Source organism: Leucopleurus acutus (assembly GCF_964270905.1).
Source record: "Leucopleurus acutus genome assembly, chromosome: 19".
Taxonomy (NCBI): Eukaryota; Metazoa; Chordata; class Mammalia; order Artiodactyla; family Delphinidae; genus Leucopleurus; species Leucopleurus acutus.
The window spans coordinates 28,126,528-28,152,147 of NC_139161.1; the positions used below are offsets into that span (position 1 = coordinate 28,126,528).

At 55.7% G+C, this 25,620-nt stretch overlaps 1 protein-coding gene across 1 annotated transcript; it reads left to right on the plus strand.

Moving 5' to 3' along the window:
* Nucleotides 1–459: 459 nt before the first annotated feature.
* On the plus strand, nt 460–25,620 carry TBX4 (T-box transcription factor 4; the record flags this gene model as incomplete). Its single annotated transcript, XM_082860572.1, has 8 exons — nt 460–654; nt 1,431–1,525; nt 9,633–9,752; nt 10,964–11,111; nt 21,538–21,690; nt 22,622–22,710; nt 22,843–23,078; nt 24,989–25,620. The coding sequence occupies 8 exons, from the start codon at nt 460–462 to the stop codon at nt 25,618–25,620; spliced, it is 1,668 nt and encodes a 555-aa protein (XP_082716698.1).

The following is a 25,620-nucleotide window of genomic DNA, read 5'->3' on the forward strand; positions in this document are numbered from 1 at the left end:
TCCTCTCCTCCCTACCCAGAAGGTGTCCTGGCTGCCCTGGGCCAAGAGTGAGCCTGGACCCCAGTTATTAGGAACAGACGAAAAAGACCCAGGCTTCAGTCTCCAGGGTCCACTGGAGCCCAGCAGGAGGAGGCACTGGGGGTGCAGCTGGGGCAATGCTGAGAGGGCGGTCCTTCCCCCAGACCTACTCGTCACACAGCCCCACACCCAGGGCAGGAGGACCTGGAACCGCACACAAACCCTCCCAGGTCCAGACCCAGAGGGAGGAGGTGAGGGTCCTGACCGCGCTATTCTCCCTCCTCCAGCTCGGGAGGGGGCGGGGTCCACGTGCGTCAGGGCGGCCTCCCAGCAGTGCCCGAAGCACCCCCCACCGCCACCCGCGGCTTGGCTCCAGGGCTGCCGGGTCTCAGGCGCGTGGGGACATGGGCATATGACTCGCGTGTGCTGTGCCCACAGGAGATGCTGCAGGATAAGGGCCTGTCGGAGAGCGAGGAGGCCTTCCGGGCCCCGGGCTCGGTGCTTGGCGAGGCCAGCGCCGCCAACGCCGCCAACGCCCCCGAGCCCGCTCTGGCCGCGCCGGGCCTCAGCGGAGCCGCGCTTGGCAGCCCCCCGGGCCCCGGCGCCAACATCGCCACCGCTGCCGCCGCCGAGCAGGTAGGGCCGGGCCGGGCAGGCCGTCGGGTGGAGGTCGGGCGTCCGTTTGTCTGCAGGGCCGCCTGTGTCTGTCAACCGCCCCACTGCGGGCAGGACTGTCTGCCTGTTCGCGCTCCCCTGGGCAGGGCTCGCCTTCTGCCCTGCGTCCTTCCTCCACCTCGAGCCCTTGAGGCTGCTCTGAGACAGGCCGGGGAGGGGAGCCCGCGCCGGAGCGAGCCCAGGAAAACAGTCCAGCTCCGACGACCCTGAGAGGGCGGGGACAAAAGCCTGGGACCAGGCGGGGTGAGTAGCCCCTGGCCGGGTGCTTGCGGGAGCCGCCGCCGAGCTCCGAGGCCGAGGGGACACCACCGTGACCATGTGCACGCCCTCTGCCTGTGCGGGTCTGCAGGAGGTGTTTGCGGGTGCGCGCCTCTGGCCGAGGGTGTGTGTGCCCATCCTGTGTTGGTGTGTCTGCCCGCAAGCCTGTGGCTATGTCGGGCTACGTGCAGTGTTTATGTTTGTGTAAGAGTGTGTCATCTACCCTGGCACGGTCGGTTAGTGTGTCCTCTGCGGGCCCGTCTGTAGATGCAGCTCCGAAGAAGGGGATTTCAGCCACTGATTAAATTTTTAAAAATTCACCAATGGTACAGAATAATTTTTTGAAACGACATCTCGAGGCGTGGGCACCTGGGGCTGGCAGTGTCCTGCATGGTCCCTTGGGTCTGTGTTCCCCTTTCTGATGGCTCCGCGTGGAGCCGTGGGCAGGGCGACACAAGTCCCCTCTCTCCCATCCCTAGACTATCGAGAACATCAAGGTGGGCCTGCATGAGAAGGAGCTCTGGAAGAAGTTTCACGAGGCGGGCACCGAGATGATCATCACCAAGGCGGGCAGGTCAGCGCTGGTTTTACTTCGGGGGTGGGGATGACGGATGGGGGCAGTGGGGAGCCCCAGGGGCTCCCTCAACAGTCCTCTCGGTCTTCAGCCCAGGGGGCGACTGGAGTCCCCTTCGCCATTCTGGCCTTAGCTCCAAGTCCCGCCACAGCATCAGAACTGACCTCGGAAGCCCGCGGGGGGCTACACCACAATCGAGAGGCACGGGATAGAGGGAGGGGAGGGGCAGTGATATGCAAATGAAACGCAAACAGGGTCGCGTTGCTGGAGGTCCCCGCTCCCGCACTTTTGGCCCCTGGGGGGCTGCTTTGTCCTCCTCCTCTTGGGGAGCTGCTGGGTTTCTCAGGATTGTATTGACTGGGGACCCGGAGATGCCCCTCAACAGACTGAGGAAAGGGTAATGGGACCATGTTTTCCTATTTCCATTGCTTTTCCCGGGGCAGCTCGAAGCCCAAGCCTCTCATCCCACGGGCGCCGCTCCGCCAGTTGCCAGCACCCTCCTCGGCCAAGGGGAAGGCACCGTTGGGCCCTGTGTGTGTGTTGTTCGGGGAGTAGCCCTCGGGTGGCTGCCAGAGATGGATGATTTATAAAGTGGAACCATCTTTAAAATGTGCTGGTGTCTGTGGGAGAGAGCCTGGAGGAGAGGGAAAGAGGAGGAAGATGCAGAACGGGGCATGATGGAGAGATTCGCTGGGGCGGTGCACCCTGGGTGGGGTTGGAATCGCAAGGAGAGCGGTTACCAGGTGAAGGGAGATGGCTGCAGATGGAGAAGCTGGAAGGTTCAGGTTCAGGTTCAGAAACGTTCTCCCCCCTACTCTGCCTCCTCCACAAACTCACACTGGATTTTGGCTCCCGGGGTACAGTTTAGGTGTGAAAATGTCCCTTTATCTGACAGTGGACCCGTAGTTGGGTTTTCTGAGGAATAAGATGGTGAAGCTTCAAGGGCCGGGGAGGGAGAGTCAGACCTGGGGTGGGGGCAGGCTACCCGTTCCGCTCACCTGCTTCCATCTGTGCCACCCTCAGGCCAGGTACTTCAGAGTCTATGCCCTTTCCTCATCTCCATCTGTAAAATAATAGGTTTTTCTTTATACAGTTGCATGTAAAGCCCTCAGCACAGCTCCTGGCACATGTAAGCACACAATAAATGCTAGCGAATACTGTTCATCATAATTAGAGAAATGTCTGGCATTTACTCAGCGTTTTGTTCTACTTTTTAGAGAGCTCTGCTGAACTGCTTAGGGAATGATGGGTCAGAGGAAACAAAAAGCCGGCAGTTTGCTGGGTCCTTCCAGTCTGCTTACTGAGAGGCCTTGCAAATTTTCCTTTGTTTTGTTGGGGGAGGGGGTCTGGGCACTCGGCTGCCCTCTTGCCTAAGTCAGGGAGGTGGCAGGGCCACCCAGGGCCTCTATCGGGGGAAGGAACAAGGAAATGTCAGGACTGGAGTTTGCTGCATTTTGGGGATGGGGAACCCGGGATGCACTGGGGAACCTGGTGGGGGAACAGTCGTTGAGGACAGTGGGGATCAGGTGTCACAAGGCCTGCCTCTTCCTAGTTGTGTGCACTTGGGCTAGTCCCCAAGCTTCCTGTGGCTCAGAGGTGTCAGGTAAAACAGGATGGTGACTGTAGACCTACCCGCCATCCTTCCTTTTTCAGTTACTGTGAGACTCAAACCAGGGACCTTATGAGCAGTGCTTGGTAAATTGTTGAGTGGATTATAGGTGTGAAGAGGGGATTTATTTCTTGTTACTGCTGGGATGTAGAGAAGAAAAGGAGAGAAGGATCCAGAACTTCCATCTTGAGGCAGCAGAAATAACCTTGTCTCTTGAAAATGAACCAGCATGTTCTTTGGGCATGCGTGGCCCCTGCCATTTTAAACAAGGCATTTGTGATTCTCCTCAGTGGGGTTTCCTGCACCTGCATGGGTCCTCCTCCCTCCCTTCCCCAACACACATACGCGAGCGCACACATGCGCGCACACACACACATTTCCAGAGGTGACGGGCTTCAGGCAGATATTTGTGCCTGATCCTAGTGACAGAAGAGGCACATCCCTAGAGGCTTAGAGGCAGGCCTCAGGGAATGATGATAATAATTTTTAAATGACCATGACGATGGTGGCCCGTTAGGGATTCATCGCACTCTTTCCCTGGCAGAAAGTTATCCTTGCACCAGGTCTAGTCCTTAGGAAAATCACTAGCCTTATCCCCTGCCTGCACGGTTCTCACACACCCTTTTTGCTCCTGCATAGCTGCCCACTGGCTTCAGAGACCACTTTCACCGCTCTGACCCCGTGTCCCCGTCCTCCCCGCTGCCTCCTTCCCATGGCAGCCTTGGAATGCACTGTGCTTTACTCGGGCTTGTGGCCCTTCAGCGTCCTGTCCAATGCCTCTCCCTGTCCTCTTCTTTGTGTCTCTACCATCAACTTCCTGGGACACTTCTATTTCTCAGCAGATGGCCTGGACATTTCTCCTGAACCTTGAATCATAGATTCCTAGACCGCTTGAGCTGGAGGAGAACCAAGAGAACATAAACCCAGCCCCTGAGAAGGGAAGGCGTTTGGCCCTTGCCCACAGAAGCAGAGTTAGGCAGCTGCCAGGTCTACGCAGGCCAAGCAATGATGCCTCTCCCCCCAGAACAAACCCCTAACTTTGAGAACTTCCCTTGACTGCTTGTTTATGGGGGCCTGCGCAAGGTGGAGCTGCTGCTCTGCCCTAGGGACCCTGGCTGGTTAGGGGCGTGATTGCTCTCTGGTTGGCCCGTGGAGGCATGGTGGGGGTGGGGTGGAGGGGCGGGGGCTGGAGAAAAGGAGCCCGAATGTTCTCAAGCCAGTATGAGTCCTTAGTCACAAACCTCTGCCTTACGCCCCGAAGAGCTGAAGGCCAAAGGAAAAAAGGGTCCCCTTCATTGGATAGTGATTTTGAATTCTCAAACAACTTGAGCTGGTGACTAACATGCCAGCCGCAGTTCAAGCCATCAATTTCTGAACGCTCGGGGTCCCCCGATGTCAGGTATATAATGGGGCCACAGCCTTCCCTAGCCAGTCTCTGTCTCTCTTAGGCCCCTGCACCCAGAGAGTTTATGCCCTTAACTGCAGAGAACAGAGCCCTCTCTGCTTCCTCACATCCCCGCCAAGCTTGATACATGTGAGAAACTGCATTTTCTCCCAAACACAGATAAAAGTGAGCTCTACAAAATTTAAATATAAACCTCCCCAATATGAAAATTTCCTAGCCGTCTGACTGCTCTACTCCTAGGTCATGGTTTTGCCACCAGATAAATCTCCACTATCAGCCTTCATAGCCTGTTGAGTTCAATGTTGCTTGTGTTAGTGACAGTGAATTTGTGTTTGAAAAATGAACTACTGATGAGAACTCCTGTTGAACCTGTATTGTTTGTTATTCTGAGGCAAGGATTTGGCCCGGCTTAATCCGGGGCTTCAAAGCGAGTTGCCCTTGCTCTGTATACAGAGCGTCAGAGCCCAGTGGCGTGGGTGATAAGAGAAGTAAGGGTTGAAGACACTGGGAAAGTGGGTTGGGGAGAGAGTGCTTTGATCTCTTTCTAAAGTATTTTCTGAAAGCAAAAGTCTATCAGAAGGAAGTGTCTTCAAAAAAATCTGAGAGAAGCAACTGGCCTTCCAAAACAGCATCCATTCCACACACCCTCTCTCCTGCCCCCCACCTCAGGGAAAGTATTTCTTAAAAATGCTTTGAGTGAAGTAGAAAACTCTGTGTGTGTGTAAAGTGGAAATAAATTACATAGCTCTGTCATTGCTCTCAGAAACCATTTGGCCACAAAAGCTTTGGTCTCAGTATAGACGGCACCCCTACCTCCCACCCCCAAACTTAGCCTTAGTTGCTAGGCCCTGGCCTCTTTCCAACACACCCAGAATTCTTCTTTAAGACCCCAAGACACTAGGGATAGAAAATGGATGGGGTTTTCTGTGGACCCCTACCCTTTCCTGCATCCCTTTCCTTTCAAACTCTGGCCTCCACGGGCCTCTGTATGTGTTTATGTACATGTATTTATGATATATACACACACACATATAATTTTTTAATATCAATTTTATTGAAGTGGAACCTTTCTGCAGAAAAGTGAACAAATCTTGATCGTACAGCTCTACAGACTTTCACAAAATGAACACACTGGTGTTAGCACCACCCAGATAAAGAAACAGCACGTTACCGGCCCCCAGAATCCCTCTTGTCTGCCCTCCCAGTCACCGCCTCTCCCCACCTCGAATCCCCTCTCCAGACTTCTCACCCCTTCGATTTGGTTTTGCACCTACATTTCAGGGAAGGCACATATAGCCGCTCCTGGGGTTCCGGATCCCCCTGAGGAAGCCGGGGGTGTGGTGGATTTGGGGTTGGGGGGCTCTGCTAACTGGAGAGAATCTGGTGGGTCCCCTCGGTTCGTTCTTTCCTGCCACCCACCCCCATGGATTGGTGGGGAGTGAATAGGTCAGCACCTTGAATTTGGCCACCCCTTTGGCCCGGGACCGGGCGCCCCGCGGCTCTCTGAGCCCAGTTGAAACTTACTTGGCCTCTCTCTCAGTGCGTCTTTACGGGTTTGTTGCCAAAATCAAAATGCCCCAAACCCTTGCCCGGCGCCCCGCAAGCCTCCAACACCAAGAAACGTCCAAGGAAGCTTATCTTAGCAGTTCATTCTAAAACCATTTCCGAGTATGAAGTAGATAAGGCCCCACGCCCGCACCCTTTCAGAGCCTGTTTCATGATCAGAGGAGAGACCCCCCCGGCTTTCATCTCCTCCCGGGGCCGGCAGGGCAGGCGGCTTGTTTATTCCCTGGCGGAGCAGTTTCCGCGGGGGCCGGGAGCGCCCCAGATGCCTGCGGACCAGGAGTCCGAGGCGGGCGGGGAACCAGAGCCGGGAGAGGGCGCCAGGGCCGCAGAGAGAAGGCACGCAGGGCACGGGGAAGGGGTGCAGAGGGGCGCACCGAGCAGGGGTCTGGGTGGCTGCCGAGTGTTGAGGACAGGGAGCCAGGGCTTCACGGTCACCAGCGCTGGCCGGTGGCAGGGCTGCGTGGGGTACGGGCTGCGCAGTCACTACTTCCCTGCTTGGCCCTCCCTCCCTGTCCCACTGAGGTGTTCACTTCCGCGCCCCCCCCCCACCATAGGTGATGGTTTTCAGGTACATTTTCTTTTGGTCCTAAATCACAGAAGCAATTTACAACTCACTCTATGGTTTCATCTGTTTCAATAGAGAAGACCTTTACAGGGCGGGGTGAGCGCAGAGGAAGCCACAGCTCCCAGTTCAGCTTCCTGAGGCCTGCCCTCCTGGTGAACACTCCCATGCCAGGCCTCTCGGCTCCAACCTTGGACCCTCTGGAACCAAGGGCAGATGCCCTCAGCTTGGGCAGGAGGCCTGCGAGGCTGGAGGAGTGTGTGCTTCAGCTGCACACATAGCCTTTCCCGCACACCAGGCAGGACCTTCATCCTCTGGAGCCAGCTAGGTGGGGAAATGATAGTGCCCAGGGTCCCCACTGGGTGTGTTCTCCATGGCCCAGAAGCGGCCACCAAACTGGACGCTAACAGAGACGGAGATACCTGTGTCCATGAAGGCAGCGGTGCTCACCTGGCCAGCTCAGGCCAGCTCAGCCCGGAACAGAGGACTTTTGAGCTCCCCATTCAAACCACAAATCTCATCGTCCCTCCTGATTTCTGAGGGCAGTTGCCCTAGGAAGAGGGAAAGGCAGGGCAGTGGCTAGGAGACACCTTCCTTCCCTGCCCCAACTTCCTTAAAACCTCCTGGAGGCTGTTATCCGTCAGGAATCTGGTCCACGGTCAGCTTCCAGGAGAGGCCAAATCACGGGACACCAGCCGCATGCCTTGGGGGGCCGAGGACAGCTCCTTGCCAGCCTTCTCCAAAGCACTAGTCACGTCCGCCTGGCCTCCTGAGCTGCTGAGGTGAAGCACAGTAGCGGGTGGAAGGGCAAGGGCAGGACCCCGTACCCCGCTCTCAGCCTAGGTTATGAAGACCGTTGAAGTGGCAGCGAGCAGTTTTCTCCTGGCCCCCTTTGTGGACGCTGACTGGGGGGAGCGGGGGGGAAGCTGTGCCTGTCCTCTGCTGTCGCCACCTGCAGTGATTATAGGAGAAGCAGGCTGAGTGCAGGGCACTGGTACCAGGCCAACCCTAAGCCCGGCCAGGGCTGCCCCACTCTGTGGCTGTTTCTGTAGCAGTTACAAAATGATAGCCTGCAGGGGACGGGGTTCTTGGCCTTCCCGCAGGGAGGCAGGAGCTGAGCAAACTGCTGCCTCCCTCTCCTTCAGCCTTAGGCCCACATGGAGAGAGGCTGGGCCAGGAAGAGGGTGGTGCAGGCTCCAGCTGTGCCCCAGGGCCGGCTGGGCAGGGGGCTGGTAAGCAGGAGGCAGCATTGGGTTCCTGGGGAGGGGGTTGGGTGGACATTTGAAAACGCTTTCAATTGACATCTGAGACAAATTCTTCCACACGGTTTATGAGTCCCTAGACTTGCCGCTAGAACTGCCCTCCTCTCTCCAGCCGCACACACGCGCACTCCACCGTGTACGCAAGCACATGTGCTCGTGCACACACATGGTCACACAGCTCCCGCACCCCTGGCCCACCGCAGCACTCATGGGCCTGCCCTCCAGCGAGAGAGGGTGCACGGGCTGGGGCACCCTCCACCTCAGGGTCCTGGCCTGGGCTTGCTGTAGGGTCTGCCACCTTGTGGGGGCCTGGATCCCTCTGGAAGCCCTGCTCTGTCAAGGTAAGCTGGTTCCCTGTCGACAAAATGGGGGACTCCAGTCATCTGTTTGAGGTGTTTAGGACAGCTTCTCCTGAGGGTTCCCGTGCGTCTCTCAGCTTCGTGAGAGCCGGAGGACCCCCGATGGCGTTCCCAGAGCTGCTTGGGCTTCTGCCAGCCCAGGGGATTTGGCTCCCAGTGGCCTCAGTGTCTTCAGTTAGGTTTGGCTTCTGCCTCTCTCGGGGACATCTTTGGGGGAGATCAGCTAGGAGGGGGTGGGAGCATCTGAGGAGGACTGAGGAAGTTCCCCTCTGAGGAAGTCCGGTGTCAGGGACCTGATGACCAGGGGAGGGTACCCCGCAGGTATGGGTACATGCTGTTGTATGTTTGGTGTGCTGAGGGGTCTGAGGAAGCTCTTCTCTAGAATGTTCCCTGAGCCTCAGGGTCCTGGACAGTTTCATCATGGGCTGCAGGACCTGGAAAACTTTCTGCTTTTTTGCTGACTCTATTTTCATAGAGGTAGGTCATACCACTGGTCTGCGGAGGAAGGAGTGCAGTGGGGGTCAGTGGTAAGAGCTGTAAGTGGACTGTAAGTGGACTCATTTAATCCACACAGCAACCTATGAGATCGGTAGTCCCATTTTAGAGATAAGGAAACCAAGGCATAGAGAGATCCAAGCAAGCTGGCCAAGGCAGCATGGTGTGTCAGTGGTGGGGCCAGGCTGTGGACCACGGCAGGGAGGTTCTAGAATCCGTGCTCTACTCCTCAGGGCTCCTAGACTGACTTTCCCCGACACCCAGTTAGTGCGCACAGGCCCAGGCAAGGCATTCACAGGGATGAACACCTCTGCTAAACACACAGGAGGCATCCGGAGAGCGAGCAGCACTCCTGCTCTGCTACGAGTTGGTTTGAGGCCTGGGGGTTTCCATAGAGACATGACCCAGAGGAGACATCTCATTGTTCACGGAAGCAGCTGACAGGGACTCCCAGGTCTTCTGCCCTGGGCCCCTGTAATGCCCCCCCACCCCCACCCCAGAACTTTCGTTGTGTATGGATGACAGACAGGAGGGAAATTAAGGCAGCCTGGTTGGTGTTGAGATCCTCTCTCACATCCTGACCAGGGTCTCTGTGGTTTAGCTGCTCACAACCACAGGCTGACAACTGCAGGGGCTCAGAGGGAGCAGCTTGTGCAGCCCTTTCCTCGTGGAGGGGGAGGCTGACCACAGAGGGAAGCAGCTTACCCAAGGTCACAAAGCTCTGACCAGTGCCGATACCTCTTGCTAAAGGGGCAGTGCCTCTTAAGGGCTTCTGTCCCCTCGCCCACTCTGTGCCACCTCTCCTGGTGCTCTGTCCACGCCTCTGCGTCATCTCTCGGCTTCCCCCAGGAGGATGTTCCCCAGCTACAAGGTAAAAGTCACAGGCATGAACCCCAAGACCAAGTACATCCTGCTGATCGACATCGTCCCCGCGGATGACCACCGCTACAAGTTCTGTGACAATAAATGGTAAGAACCCGGGACTCTCACATCACCCGCCTTCCCACTCGCACACCCAGCCCCACCTGACGTTTGGCCCAGGGACTTACCAGTTAGTCCCAGTGATTGGCCAGATCCGCAGCCTTGGGCGCCGGGCCTGCTGAGGCTACAGGGTCATCAAATGTTCGCACACCTGCTGCTGGCTGAAAATGAGCCACAGTGTTTGGGCTTTTGGTGGATTTCAAGGGTCTGTGCTCGCCCCACAGCTGTGGACGAACAGGGTGGGTGCCTGTGCTTTGGGATGACAGATGAGCCCCAGCACTGGGCAGGTTTAGGCTCTAGCAGTGCTGTGCTCGGGGAGGGGGGCAGAAGATGGAAGCCACTTTCCTTGGGGGCTTTGGTATTCCATAGTTGGGGCCCAGTTACCTGGGCTGTGGCATCTCTCTCCTGTTCCTCCGCTCATTTGCTCTTTGGCTGCAGAGGCTTCCCTCTTATGCTGTGCCCCCCATCAAGAGAGAGCAGTCAGGTTGAAGGGCGAAACCAAGCTGGGACTGGGTGAAAAAACGCTGGGCTGCTTTTCCTGAGGCCATCCCGTTAGTACCCTGTCTGCCCCCAGAGCCCAGAACAGCGCCCAGGGAGAGAGAGGGATGAATGAATCCACAGTCCGGGACATGGGCTCAGCGGTGGATGAGTAATAGGGCTGCAGAGCTGGGACCCGGGAGGCCAGATTCGGTGGTCAGGTCCTGCCAAGGGCTTGTCTCTGTTCTGTCTCTGGGCTGGAGCAGCTTCTGGCTCAGGGGACAGCTAGCAGTTCGTTTCTTATGTTGGTTTTGGGGGCAAGCAATTTGAAAATTGTCTACATCCTCTGAGAAGCTACCTCCAAACTTATAACATTTAAAAATTGTAAATATAACACATACATGGCAGTGCCTAAATCTCCCCACAACATACTTGTGATTAGCCCCATTCCTTCAAGTAAAGCATCACATGTCTCTGTAATCTCACTTTCTCTTTCTTATTGCAGTGAAATACAGGAGGTTCAGAAACGCTCTCCCTCCCCAGCACTCTTTCCTCTGTCCCTCCCTCTTACCCCCAAAGCCCTAAATTGACAATCTGATAGGACCATCGGCGATTTGTTTCTCAGGTCTCTGGGGATTTGCTCTCAGAGGGGACAGAGAATCTGGGCTCCCCCAGGCTGCAGGGCAATCAACTGCTCTGGCTTCTCCATGCTCTGTTGGCAGGATGGTGGCAGGGAAGGCTGAGCCGGCCATGCCCGGAAGGCTCTACGTCCACCCGGATTCTCCTGCCACTGGGGCCCACTGGATGCGGCAGCTGGTCTCCTTCCAGAAGCTGAAGCTGACAAACAACCACCTGGACCCCTTCGGCCATGTAAGCATGGGACTGCCTGGCCTTGAAGGCGAGCCCACGGGCAGTGTTGGGGATGGGCCGGTCCAGGGATCCGGGATCTGGAGAATCCATTCTCGGGGTCCAGCTCCAGGCCGGTTTGTGGAAGGAGCACAGGGCCTGAGTCCCACAGCAGAACATCCTTCCCCTAGCACTTACTGGCCGGGTAACTTTGGGCAAGTCTCTTAGCCTTTTTGAGCCTTGGTTTCCTTGTCTAGAGCATGGAGATGACCATGTGAGAATTAAATGATTACGCATGAGGTACTTTGTACCTAAGAGGCCAAATAAATGGCAACTATGACAGCAACGATGATGATGGACCAAATCTCAGCTTCAGTTTCCCCAAATCTGGCCTTGCTGGAGCCTAAGACAAGTAAACCTTCTTGAGAAAGAGTCACTGATGGGTTCCGAAGCCTGTCTCTGGCGTGTACCGTCTGCCTGGCCCGGCAGCCACCTGCCCTGGAAGGCAAGGCCTCGCTCTGGCTCCTGGGTCAGCGCCTTCCTGGCCTTGACCGGGACCTGGCTGTCATGAGAGGTTCTGGAGCCCCAGGGGTCCTGCCGCTGATGCTCATCCAGGCTGCTGGAGCTCATTCTTTCCCCGTCTGTCCCTGGCAGCCCCACAAAAGCTTTTTATGTGGAAATTTTTAGCTCAAGTGTGTGGCAAACAGAAGCCTAGGGACCTGGTGTCATCTGCCAGGGAGCAGGCCTCGCCCCTCTAGGCTACCCACAGTTACCCTGGAAACGCAGGGTGTGGTGTGGCGGAGCGGGTGCTGTTGAGGCTCCTAGATGCAGTTGCCCGGGCTGCACCCCTAACACTCATACTGTCCATGTGGACGGTGGTGGGGGAAGCATGGGTGGGCGCTGTGCAGGCATGTGCCTCTTTTATGCCTCAGTTCTATTTCTGGGGAACTGTGTGCAAATCAGAACTCTGTGAATCATAGTTCCTTGTGGAAAATGCCAGTGACGCTTCATCTCTGACTGATTGGTGTGTAACTGGCAAGCAGCTCTCAGTTCTCATTTTCTCAGAGTCTGTTCAGTTCTCTTCTGGGTCACTGGTGATCTATAAACCAGCAATTAGGAGAATGCGTCGTTAACATAATAAACTCCTGACTTACCTGTTTTGCAAGTGGCATGGGCTTTCCCGTGCAGGGCAGGCCCATGCCGTTGGGTGTGTGACAGAGACCTGCAGGTGTGCATGGTGACGTGTACTCATGTAGCCCCAGCCTCTCCCAGGGGGCAGAGACAAGCCACCATCCAACGGGAAGGGTCAGCCGAGCCCCCACCTCTCAGAGCACAGGGTCTTTTAACCGAGGGCCAGAGGGGCCTCCCAATCTGGCCAAGACTTTGCTCCTGGTCAGCTCCTACCTGGCCTCCTCTGCTTGGCCAGGCTGTGGGATCAACCTCAAAAGGTTAGCGAGGGCCTCGATGGTGGGAAGTGGGAAGCCACATCTCTGCCCATGATTGCACACACACGCAGACCCCAGGGGACAGACCACTGGGGTGAACACAGAGCTTGGCGGAAGCTGGATCTTTGGGTGAGTGACCAGAAGTACCCAGGGAACCGAAGCTCTGGAGAATTCTGGATGCACAGCTTGGTATCATGGTTCCCAGCTGCAGGGATGCCTCTGAAGACTCCTCCGCCTCCCTGGGCCCCTGCAGAATGTGGCAGGGGAGAGAGTCAGGTGGTTGAAAAGCTGGGATCTTTAGGAATCAGGAGACCTGGCCTTCATAGCCCAGCAGTAGGCTTCCCAGCCTGCCTTGTGTCTGGTGGCTCTACTGGAGTCCATAAGAGGTTTGCAATAACCCTGCATATAGTCTTGAGTCTGGGCCAGTGGGGCTGCTTGTTGGGCTCGTGACATTGGAGGTGCCCCTGGCTACACTCGCCATGCCTGCCTGGGGCTCTCCTCTCCTCGGCAGGAGGGACGTTCCCCATACTAACTCAGCTTCCTCCCTGGAGGGTTTGGGTGCAGAGCATCTTCCTTCTCCCCATCCCCGAATTTATCCAGCACTTGCAATCTATTGGTTACAACACCCTTTGTAGGGTGGCAGGGCTCAGGGAGATGAGGTGCTTGTCCCAGGAGCTGGGAGTAAAGGAGCAGAGCGTGGACCCCCGCCTTCTGATGCCTGGTCCCGCGCTCCTTTGGCTTCTCCACCTGTCTTCCCGTACCCAGGGCTTGAGCTGTCAGATCTTCAGCAATTTGGAGCATCACTGGAGAGGGAGCAGCCTTTCACCATGCAGGCAAGGGCTGTGGAGGATGAGCTAGCTTCCTCGACATGTCAAGGCAAAGTGGCCCATTTGAACCTGGGCTTTCTGCTCCTTGGTCTGTGCCACCTGGAGTGCTGAGCTCTCCCAGTCGCCCTTCTTGGTACAGGAGCCTGGGAAAGAGCCATCTTCTACTGAGAACTTGCCCCAGACAAGTCCTTCTGCACAGCTCACCTCCACACTTGCAATGTTTCCTAAAAGCTTCCAGACCTCAGGGAACTTTCTCCAGCCAAAGAGACTGTGGACTTTCCCCTTGGGTCTCACAGTATCTCAGAGATTTTAGCAGCTGTCTCCCATTTACAGACTTCCCCCAGGAGAAGGGCCCAGAGTCCAGGAACCCCTCCGGCCACAGGGCCACATGCTCTGAAAAGACAGGGTTGGCTTCTGACTAGAAAACTCCTGTGGGTTTTTGCTGTGAGTCCAGGAAAGCCCTCTGTTCTTGAGGGGTGGGTTCAGGGTGTGACCCCTGGGTTCTGGGTGTAAGCCTAGGGGCAGAGGACGGGCAGGCGGCAGGGGCAGAAAGGATCAGGGGGCTGGGGCTGGGCTGGGCTGCTCCAGTTCAGCTCCACTGCTGTGGCTCCACTGGCTACAGAGGATGCCTGCCATCCTCCCCTCCTACTCGCCAACCCCTCCTACCCCTAGCAGGGTCCTGTGCCAGGTGACCACGTGATGGGAAGAGAAGCTGCTTCGGGAAATTGAAGAGGGCCTCACTGGGGTGGGGCCTGGGTCCTGCAGCGGGACATGGAGGTGGCTGGCACGTGGGTCTTACTTTTCTCCTGATCTGGAGGCAGGGAGGGGATGGCTTCAGTGAGGGGTGTGTGGGTGTGTGTGTGTGTGTGTGTGTGTGTGTGTGTGTGTGTGTGTGTGTGTGTGTGAAGGGGAATGGCCGTCTTCACCACCTCTTGTGTCTTAGGACTCCCAGATTGCCGAGGTAGAAGGTTAGCTTTTTTTTTTTTTTTGGCGGTACGCGGGCCTCTCACTGTTGCGACCTCTCCCCTTGCAGAGCACAGGCTCCAGACGCACAGGCTCAGCGGCCATGGCTCACGGGCCCAGCCGCTCCACGGCATGTGGGATCTTCCCGGACCGGGGCACGAACCCGTGTCCCCTGCATCGGCAGGCGGACCCCCAACCACTGCGCCACCAGGGAAGCCTGAAGATTAGCTTTTGATTTTGGGCATAGTAGGTCTCACTGTTCCAGAGGCAAAATTAGCCCCGGACTGGGGGTGTGGGCTCCCAGGCCACAAAGTGGCACATGCACCATCCCCTCAGTGTGTTTCCTTCTCCAGCCACAGGCCTCTTAGCCTAGTTCGTTACTGCTGAGCCTTGGAATCCAAGCTCAAATGCCACATCTTCAGGGAGACAGTTCAGGGTCCCCATTATATGCTCTCAGAGCACCATGCACCTTTCTGTCCAAGTACTTACCACAGTTATAATTTTATACTTATTTGTCAAATTTGTTTTTGAATAGGAAATACATTCACATGGTTTAAAAATCAATCAATGAATAAATAAAACACGTCTGCAATGAGACATTTCCGTCCCCTGGTTCCCCATCCACCTAGTTTTTTCCAGCTCTGGCCACAGGTAACCATTGTTACTAATTTCTTCTCAGTGTTTCTTTTTGCACATGCAGGCAGAATACAGAGTCTCAAATCCCTTCTTTTCCACACAAAAGGTAACATGCTGTAAACACTTTGCACCTTGCTTTGTAAACTTAGTGTATCATGGAGATCATTCCAGTCACGTAGAGCTACCTCATTCCCTTTTTTACAGCTGTATAGAATTTCATCATGTGATCGTTCCATTGATTATGTAGCCAGTCCTTATTGAAGGAATTAGATGTTTTCCTCTATTTGCTCTTTTGATTAAGCTTGTACATATGTCGTTTTATACCTATGGCAAGTATTCTTTCTGATAAATTGCCTGTTCAAGGGGTGCTTGGATTTGCAATTTGTAATTCTGCCCTCCACTGGAGTCCCAGTGATGTGTATTCCCACCATCACTGTAGCCTCACGAACATGGTGGGAGAGAAAGGTTTGGATCTTTGCCAGTTTGATGGGTGAAATATAGATGTCAGTTTTAGTTTCAATTTATATTTCCTTTATTATGAGTGAGATTAAGCATCTTTTTGTGTGTGTGTGTGGTAAGCGGGCCTCTCACTGCTGTGGCCTCTCCCATTGCGGAGCACAGGCTCCGGACGCGCAGGCTCAGCGGCCATGGCTCACGGGCCCAGCCGCTCCGCGGCATGTGGGATCCTCCCGGACCGGGGCACGAACCCACATCCCCTGCATCGGCAGGTGGACTCCCAACCACTGCGCCACCAGGGAAGCTCCGAAGCATCTTTTTTATATGTATCTCCTCTTCGGTCCTTATCGTTTGCTCATTTTTCTCTTAGATTGTTTTTTCAATCACCTATCCATTCTAGGAGCTTTTATAAATTAGGAAGATTTCGCTCCTACTCTGGGATGTCGAATTGCTTATATGTTTTCCCCGTTTGTCACTTGTCTTTTGGTTTGGCCTATAGGGGTATTCCTACACAGAAGTTTTTGATTGAATGTGTTGGTCTTTTCTCTGTGGGTTCTGGATTTTGAGTAATTGAAAGCCCTTCTCCACTCTTTACTTATAAGGGAGTTTGCTTGTGTTTTCTTCTAGTATTTTACAGAATTATTATTACACTTTAACCATTGATCCTTTGGGAATTTATTCTGGCATTCTATATGAGGTGTGAATCCAACTTTTTTTTTTTTTTCTAGAGAGCTATCCAGTGGTTCCCAACACCAATAACTGACTAGTCCCCTTCCCTCTCTGGTTTAGGATGCCTTATTTCTGTACACTAAATCCCCTTCTGAATCTGTGTCTGTTCGTGTGCCAGTGCCTTAACTGTTGAGACTTCATAATAGGTTTTAGTGTCTGGCAGGCTTGGTCCCCCTGCATTGCTCTTTTTTTTCAGAGTTTTCTTGGCTGGTCTTGTCTATTTTTTTATATGAGCTTTAGAATCAGCTTGTAGTGTTGAGAAAGAAACTTGCTTGTATTTTTATTAGAATCACTTTAAATTATAAATTTACTTAGGGAGGATTGATAGGGATGCCTTTGTCTTTGTTGAAGTCTGATTTTTGTCCTTCAAAGGCGTATTCAGGTTTTCTTCCCGAGGTCCTACACATTTGCTGCGAGCTGTTTCATCTTGTTCGTTACTATTATCAATGCAGTTTGGGGTCCACGACTTTTTCTCACCACTGATTTTTGCTTGATTTTCGGATTACCGTGTGACTTCCCCACTGGACGGTAAACCGTGAGGTTTTTCATCACCATTGTGTCCTGGTGCCTGGCAGTGTGAGTGGTGGTGAGCAGTGACTGAGTGAACCTGCTGACGGGGGGATTATTTAGACAGAGAAGGCACTTCCTCCGCTGGAGGCTGATGTCCCCCCAAAGCATATGCCAGCCAGCGGGGACCCAGAACCACTGGTCTCCCTCTTTTCCTCCCGCGTTTGCTGAGCCCCGACAATGCGCCACGCCTTGCCGGGCGCTCTGGGACATAGACCACCCGTCCGGCTCCAGACTGGGCCTCACCCTCCCCAGCCACATGGGTGCAGGTGCAGGTACGAGCTAAGGCTCGGAGAGTAGTGATGCCGGCTCTGCTTCCCGTCGCTGTCTGAGGTTGGGCAGATGCCTTCCCCCGCTTGAGCCTCAGTTCCTTGCCTGTTAAAATGGGGCTAATAATGATACCTCCTTTACAGGGATGTTGTAAGGTCAGTTGTGTGATGTGTGTAGAGACTCATCGCAGGGCCTGGCACAGAGGCTGTGTTCAGTCAACGCTGGCTGTCATTGCCGTGCCTGGGAGAGAAGGTGGGAAGGCTGCTGCCCTGGGCGTGAGGCCTCAGGCCTGTCTGGCCCAGGCCTCTTGAATCGGCTGATGGGTTGTCCGACTCAGTTCTAGTCCAGATATTCTTCGGGCCAATCTTTGGGTCTCTCCGGTCTTAGTTTTGTTGTGTTTTTTTCTTTTTTCTCTAAGTTGCAGATCCTGTCTCTTTCCTAAACCTCTTTACAGGGCTGGAGGGGGTAAGAAGGATGATGGAGAAGGTCGTCTTAGAAAGTAAACATGTGATGCAGGAGAAAATTTGGTTTTAATATATGACAAACGGACATGAGCCCCCCTTGTCGTGTGGCTAGCATCCAGATACACTGTGCCCTACCATGGGCGACAGGGCCTGGGGAATCCTCATCCCCCGCAGTGTTTGGTTGAAACTTTATCCTTAATTACCGAGCTTGTTGTTGTGCTGTGTGTGCTGAGCAGTGTGTGTTGTTGTTGTGCTGTGTGTTACCGAGCAGTGTGTGCTGTCTCAAGGGCCATCTGGAATCTTCCCCGATTCAACCTCCAGCCAGCTGTGTGTCCTTGGGCAAGTCACGTTCCCACTACTCGCCTCCTGTTCCTCGTCTTTACAATTAGGAGGTGAACTAGAATGATCTCGACGGTCTGTCCCTCCATGCCCTGATGTGCTGTGATTCCAACACAGATAAATCTGGGCCTCATTAGCCAAGCACGCCGTGGCGATCTCTTGAGGAGACGGATGTTTGGCGCTATCACAATTGTGAAAATAGAACAGGCCTCTGACTTGTAGCCAGAACATAATGAATCCCATTTCTGTAGAACAGTGATGACGACGGGACCAGCCGTGTAGTGGGGTTTTTGGACGTGGCTGGCCCATTTGACCCGACATCCTCTGCAGGAAATATAGATGTGAGATTCTGCCTAAACAGTTTAACGCGGCGCCTGAGGAACTTCCGAGTAAAGCCGGGCGCGAGTCACTGAGGTAGCTTCCCATTCTCCCAGGCCGTCGGGACCGATGCTGTGCTTTGTGTCTGCATTGGTTCAATGGGTGGGACTTTCTTCCACACACCTGTCCAAGTTCCAGACTGTCAGAGGCGGGAGGGGTGTTTGGGACCACTTAGTCGAAGGCCTCACTTTACAGATGGGGGACCCCGATGACTGGAGGGGGAGAGCTTGCTCAGGACTTGCAGCTGGTGGGCAGAGATCCACAGAAGCTTCCGGGCCTCTCTTGGCTTCTCTGTGGCTGGGATTGGGCTCCCCAGTGGCCCCTACCTGCCCTTGCACGTCTGGCAGTTGCTCTCTTCCCAGATTTCCCTGCCAGCCTGTCTGGTTCCCTCTCCTAGAAGGTGTGTTTGGCAATCTCTCCACCCTTGTCATCCAGGACCTTGTCTGATAGGCTAAGGATTCGGCCTTTATCCCAGGGGGCAAGAGGGAGCCATCAAAGGTGGCATCATGAACTTAAGATATTTACTGAGCCCTAAATACTGGCAGGAGTTTGGGGGCCAGCGGACAAGGGAGGCAAGAGGAAGAAATACAAAGGGCCCTGCTCTCAAGCAATGCACAGTCTTCCTGGATGAGCCAGAAGGTTCCAAGCAAGGGAGTGACCTGATCTGATGTGTAGCAGGTGAAATGGAGAGGAAGTAGATGGAGGCAGGGAGGGGGCTGCCGCAGAGCCCAGTGAGAGGTGGCGGGGCCTGAGCCAGGGCTGCGCGGGGTGGGGGGGGATGGAGGAGCCTTTGTTTTACAGGTGGAGTCACAGGCCTCGGTCACTGACTGGACCTGGAGGTGGTGACAGTGAGGGGGAGGGGATTGATGATGCCCAGGGCTCTGGTGGACTGTCACTGCCTGTGACGGCCCAGCTGGCAGAGGAGCAGGGCGGGTGCTGCTGTTTGTCCCCAGGTGTCCTTAAGGGACGGCACAGCCTTACTGCATGGTGACTGCAACACCTCCTTTGGGTTCTGTCCTCCCGTTGTCTGTGTTCTCCCCTTGGGCGCCCCCCACGCCCTGCCAGGAGAGCTGGGCTGATGCAGGGTTAGCCCTGCACGTCAGGGGGCTGGAGCGTGTGAGTGGTCATGGAAGGATTGTCTGTGCACATGTTTGATCACTATTTTTGACCTGAAAAGTGCCTTAGAGGTTATCCTGTCTCTAGTGAGCAAAGAAAGACAAGGGAGGAGGGGACAGAGAGTTCGTGGTCATGGCCCAGGTCTTCCTCCTCCCATATCCTGGTCTCGCACATGCTTGCTCCTGTTTTGAAGTAGAGGAGCCTGGAGGCACAAAAGGTATAAAAGACATGACCCTTTCTCTTGAGGAGGAGTTACAATTTAATTGAAGGGCCAAGAAGAAGTGGGAGGCCGCTAGGAAGCAGCACAAAGCCAAGTAGACAATGCGTGGAAAGGGAGTTTCATGAACTGGGAGTTCAGAGCAGGCCTTAGTAGTGTGGGAAGGCTTCCTGGAAGAGTTGGGCTTTGAGATGATGGGCCTAGAAGGTGAGGGAGAATGGGAAAGGGAGATCAAGGCAGCAGAGGGAACTGCCTGTGCAAAGGTGCAGAGGCGGAAATCTGGCATCTAGGCTACCTCCCGGGTAGTCAGGTGCTGGGTCTTCTGGGCACTGGGGTCCTTTGTGGGCTCCTGCAGCGTGGGTACAGTGCAGGGTGACAGAGTAACCTAAAGGGTCTGGGAGGTGTTTCCCAACCCCCAGCCCCTCTCCCGAGGGGCCCCTTCCCAGGCTCCTGGAACACGAAGTCCTTTGAGGCCTCCCCAGGCAGGACTTGTGCCCTGAGGTTTGCTTGGCAGGCTCCCAGCTGGGCAGTGGGTCCCCAGCTGCAGGATGGGATTTGGGATTTGGGGAGCTCTGTACTTGCCCCAAGAGGGTCCAGAGGTTTGTCACTGAGGGCTGAGTGAGGAGTGGCCCGTGCAGAAGAGCTAGTTTCTGCTGGACGGAGCTGCCCAGCCACACCGAGGCGCCCGGGGAACGTCAGAGCCTACAGCCCAGCTCCTGGGCTACCCACGCCCCTGGCTGAGCCTCTCCCTGGGCTGCCTCTGTCCCCAGGGTGTGAGGAGAGCAGAACCTCGCCAGGCGAAGGCTTCAGCCCAGACTTGCCATGGAAGTCAGGGACTTGGCACTCTGGTCACTCAGGGGTTAAATGTTTCACCAAGCCTCAGCCCCAGGCGTGGCCCCTGGGAACCTGGAAGGGTAGGAGCTAGCAGAGACAGCCCAGGGGAGGGGCACTCCCTGCGGAGAGAAAGGAGCTCAGAGGGGACCAGCCTCACCCAGCCAGGACAGGAGCCAAAGGGTTAACAAAAGCAGCCGTGCTGATAAAATGCCCCAAACGCCTGGTCCTACCTCCAGTGGGAAGGGCGTCTGGTAAATGTCAACGATAAAAAATACATTTTAATGGCACGTGATGCTGCGCTACCGTGGGGCACAGCCAAATGGAGTGGGTTTGGGGCCACAACTACCGTGTGTTTCTCCCAGGGCTCTGGGCCAAGTCTCCTGGGCTCTTCGCCTTTTGCCCCAGGCATCCTCAAGGGCTGGGGGTGCCTGGGGCCTCCGCGCTTCCTCCTACCTCCTGATGGCACTCCCCTCCTGGCTGAGAGCTGCCTGGGACAAGTCTGAAGGCACAGTGCCTCTGGGTGTCCCGTGTCCCCTCAGCAGGCCTCTGTGAATGAAGGAAGGAGTGCCCCGAGGGAACAGGTCGGAGTGCACCGTTCTCCTCAGCATCCCCCCTCCCCCATCTTGCAAACCCTGGGCTGGGAAGCTGCTTTTGTTGCTGACAAATGTGAGAGGAGGGGCTGAGCGCCGCCCACCGCTGACAACTCTCCAAAAGGCAGGTCCCTAATAAGTGGGGAGGGGTGAGCAGGGGAAGAAGAGCTGGAGAGGACAGGGGGAGGGAGGCCCGGGGAAGAGTCAGCCTGCCGGGCTGCGCGCTGAGGCTCAGAGAAGTCGAGGGACTTGCCTGAGGTCACACAGTGAGTCAGTGGCACCTGGACTTTCGCCTACAACTCAGAATTCCACCAACTACACTGTGCTGAGTTCATTGGGGCTTTTAAATGGTTATGTCCCCATTTCCACACTGAAGGGTCTGTAGCATCCGGGAGGTCCTGGGACCAGGAGTTGGTGCTGGAGCAGAGAGTCCCAGTGGGGCCAGGGGCCTGGTTCTTCAACCTTCAAGGGAGGTTTGGACCTTTCTGGGCTCAGCCCCTGTGGTCAGGCCCTGGAGCCCAGGTGTTTAGGACAAGGAAAGCCAGCCCCAGGCCAGCTGAATGAGGCCGAAGACAAGAGGGTGGGGACCCGGAGCTCAGAAGAGACCCTTCTCTTCCAGATCATCCTCAACTCCATGCACAAGTACCAGCCGCGGCTACACATCGTGAAGGCTGATGAGAACAATGCTTTTGGCTCCAAAAACACAGCTTTCTGCACCCACGTGTTCCCAGAAACTTCCTTCATCTCTGTGACCTCCTACCAGAATCACAAGGTACAGCAACACCACAGAGGCAGGAAGTGAAGCCCCGATGCAGCAGGGCTGAGGCAGGCAGGGAAGGCGCCTCAGGAACCTGCTAAGCCCTGCAGAGCAGTGAGAAATGGAGTGATGTGCAGGAAAGGAGACCAGATTCCTGAACCCCCAGCACAAAGGAACTGTGGTCTCTGTGCTGGGGATGGACAGAGTTGGCAACTGTAAAGGTCGGGAGCGTGGAGCTTGCCCTGTGGCTCAGTGCTGGGCCCTTTCGTTCTACAGTCTTCTTCTCCCGGGTGGGATTCTGCACCTGCAGAGAGAAGGGGATGGAACAGGGAGAGGAGCCCTGGGGCACTGCCAGCTGTGTGGGAGCAGGTGACTGAGCCATCTGGAGGCCCTTCCCAGGCAGCGGTCACAGGGTCCTGGCATGTCCTGGCCCACCTTCCACCCCAGGCCGACCACCCCAAACTGCCTCCCGATCCCCTCCCGGGCCACTCTCCCCTGCCCCCCGCCTTTGCCCACGCCATCCTTCTCAGAAGGCTTTCACATCTGCACAGTGGGACTGGCCAGATCAGGGGAAGGATCTTAGGCAGAAGAGTGACAGAGTCAGGTTTGTATTTAGAAGAGTCACTCAGAACCTGATGTGGCATTTGCACTAGAGGGGGATGATGTGCAGGGGAAGCTGCTACAGGCCGCCGGGAGAGGATGATGAGGGGCTGAATCGAGGTAGCACAGCCGGCGGGAGAGCGGGAGACAGAACCAGAGGTTCTGCCGCAAGTGGAAGGGATAGGAGCCGGCCACGTGAAGGGCAAGGCCAAGGAGGCCTCAGCAAGACGCAACTTCCCCCAGACACTGCCGGGGGTTCCGAATGTGCCCGGGGTCGGGGAGGAGGGCCAGAGGCCAGCCCAGTCCTCTCCCCGCAGTGACTCTACCGTGTATCCTGTCCTGACAGATCACACAGCTGAAAATTGAGAACAACCCTTTTGCCAAGGGGTTCCGGGGCAGTGACGACAGTGACCTGCGCGTGGCCCGGCTGCAGAGGTGGGGCTGCTCCGGCCTGGGGGTGGGGCGGGTGGACCGGGTGTCCCGGGTTCAAGCACAGGGACTCCGTAACCCTCAAGGTATCTCCACTCCCTTCCCGTGTCCCGCTGACTGTCCTCCCCTCTCCTCCAGCAAAGAATATCCCGTGATCTCCAAAAGCATCATGAGGCAGAGGCTCGTCTCCACCCAGCTGGCATCCAAGCCTGACGTCAGCCCCCTGCATGGGGCTCACCAGGCGCTCCAGCACTACCAGTACGAGAACGGGGCTCACATGCAGTTCGCTGCAGCTGAGCCCCAGGACCTTCCCCTCAACACCTTCCCAGCCCAGAGGGACTCCAGCCTCTTCTATCACTGCCTGAAAAGACGAGGTACCTCTCTCCTGGTCTAGAAGCCCTGGAGGGTCGGGGGGTGACACTCTCCCCACAGACACTCCCCACTGCACATGTGATCACGCATGGGTGCACACACACACACACACACCCCTGGTTATTGTGTGGCCTGGGAGAGCGAGCCTGAAGCGTTGGGGACCGTGGCCAGGCTCAGGGCAGGGATACGCTTCTTGCTTTCCACGCAGCCCTCAGAACCCTCACAGGCAGCTTGCGGCCTTGGTGTCCCCAGACACCGGTACCCCTCCCTGGCCCCAGGTGCTGCTTTCAGCGGGGTGGGCAGAGGACACGAGTCAGCCAGGCTCTGTCTCTAGGTGTGGGAGGAGGTGGATGCGTCACAATCCCGAGGTTTCCACTTAGGGAGGCAACCTCCATCCTAACACAGGGAGTCCCTAGCACAGGCTCCCCACCGCATCACACCAGATCTGCAAAGGCTTCTTGAAAGTGGCAGGGAGCTGTTGTGGATGCAGACTGGGGACCAGGAAGACAGGCAACAGACTTGTCCGTGCTGGCTTCTTTGTGAGGAAGAGAAGCCCTGAGCTGAGAACCAGATGTGCTCTGGTGCCAGGTCTCGATTTTTCCCTCTATAAAATATGAATGATCAGTGTTATTACACCACAAGTCCTCACAGGGCCACTGAGTTGTCTTGGGAATGAGTTTGGGGACTTTTGCTTGCAATCCAGAATGTTCTCTCAGCCCAGCTCCTAGGGACCAGCCAGGCAGGCCCCTGAGTACCCACCACACCAGGTCCAGTAGAACTAGTGACCTAGAGCAGGGGCTGGCAAACTGTGGCCTTTGGACCAAATCTGGCCTGCTGCCTGTTTTTGTTCAGCCTGTGAGTCATACAAAATGGTTTTTACATTTTAAATAGTTGAAAAAAGGCAAGACTCTTTCATGATACATGAACATTATATGAAATTCAAAGTTTGGTAACCATAAATAAAGTCTTATTGGAACACAGCCAAACACATTTATTTACCTACTGTCTGTGGCCTCTTTCCTGTTGAGAATCCCTAGAGAAAACAGAAGGAGGGAGACCAAGACAAGCGACCCGACAAGTGTTCTTAAATTCGTCGAGTGGGCTGCCGCCCAAGTCCTCAGGCCTGGGTCATCCCTGTATCCCAGGGGAGCCCGTGCTCGTCCAGAGAGTCAAGCCCTCATGCTTGAGGATGTTGAAAGACACACACCCATGGTCTGGAGCAGTTAATGTCACGTTTCCTGAGACAGAGTATTAGCTTAGCCTTAAAAGTACCAGTCACCTTTTACTTATTAACAGCTCCATCTCTTAATTGTGTAAACACTGTTAGGTTGGAATCTGTGTAATTACAATCTGATGGGGCTTCTTTGAACACAGGGAGGGTTTACTTCCTCCTCTAAAAGCAATAGGAGCATGCCTGTGAGTAGCTTTGTCTCGCTAGAGCCTTCCTGGGAGTGGAGGATTGAGGCCGAAGCATGGAGGCTTTAATTTTCTGGCTAATTCAGGCAGATGTCGCCTCCGGGCCCGGTTTGGGCTGGCAGGGGCTTGCACTTTCCTTGGCCAGGGTGGGCCTAGCCTAAGAGTGCCCGTGCACATTGAGGCCTCTTACCATCCCCAAGAGTCAGGGTGGCAAAGGATCAAAGCTATCCACTGCCGGGCTAAACACATCGCTCAGTGTCCAGGGATGCAGCGTGCCCCGTGGCCTTTGAGCGTGCTCCATGATCGGACCACTTCTTGGCTGCGGCCGCCTTTGAAAAGCTGTAGCTGATTAAAATGGTTCTGGGAGTGCCGTGGTAGCGTGGGGCAGTGGGGGCCCTGAATGACAAGGATGGGCTGTCCTAGCATCCAGCGGGGGTATCCGGGACCCTGGGCTGGCGGCAATGGCTCTTCCTGAGGTTTCTTTGTCTTCCGGCAGACAGTGCCCGCCACCTGGACTTACCCTGCAAAAGATCTTATCTGGAAGCTCCCACTGCAGTGGGGGAGGATCATTATTTCCGGTCTCCCCCTCCCTACGACCAACAGATGCTGAGCCCCTCCTACTGCAGTGAGGTGACCCCACGAGAAGCCTGCATGTACTCAGGTTCAGGGACCGAGATCGCCGGTGTGTCCGGGGTGGACGACTTGCCCCCGCCCCCACTGAGCTGTAACATGTGGACGTCAGTGTCGCCGTACACGAGCTACAGCGTTCAGACCGTGGAGACTGTGCCTTACCAGTCCTTCCCCACGCACTTCACCGCCACCACTATGATGCCCCGGCTGCCCCCCATCTCGGCTCCGAGCTCCCAGCCGCCCGGAAGTGCCCACTTCAGCGTCTACAATCAGCTCTCACAGTCTCAGGTCCGAGAGCGAGAGCGGGGGCCCGGCGCCTCCTTCCCGAGGGAGCGCGGCTTCCCCGGCACCGGCACCGCGTGCGAGCGGAAGCCGCCCTCGCCGCACCTGAATGCTGCCAACGAGTTTCTCTACTCGCAGAGCTTCTCCTTGTCCCGGGAAGCCTCCTTACAGTATCATTCAGGAATGGGGACTGTCGAGAACTGGACTGACGGATGA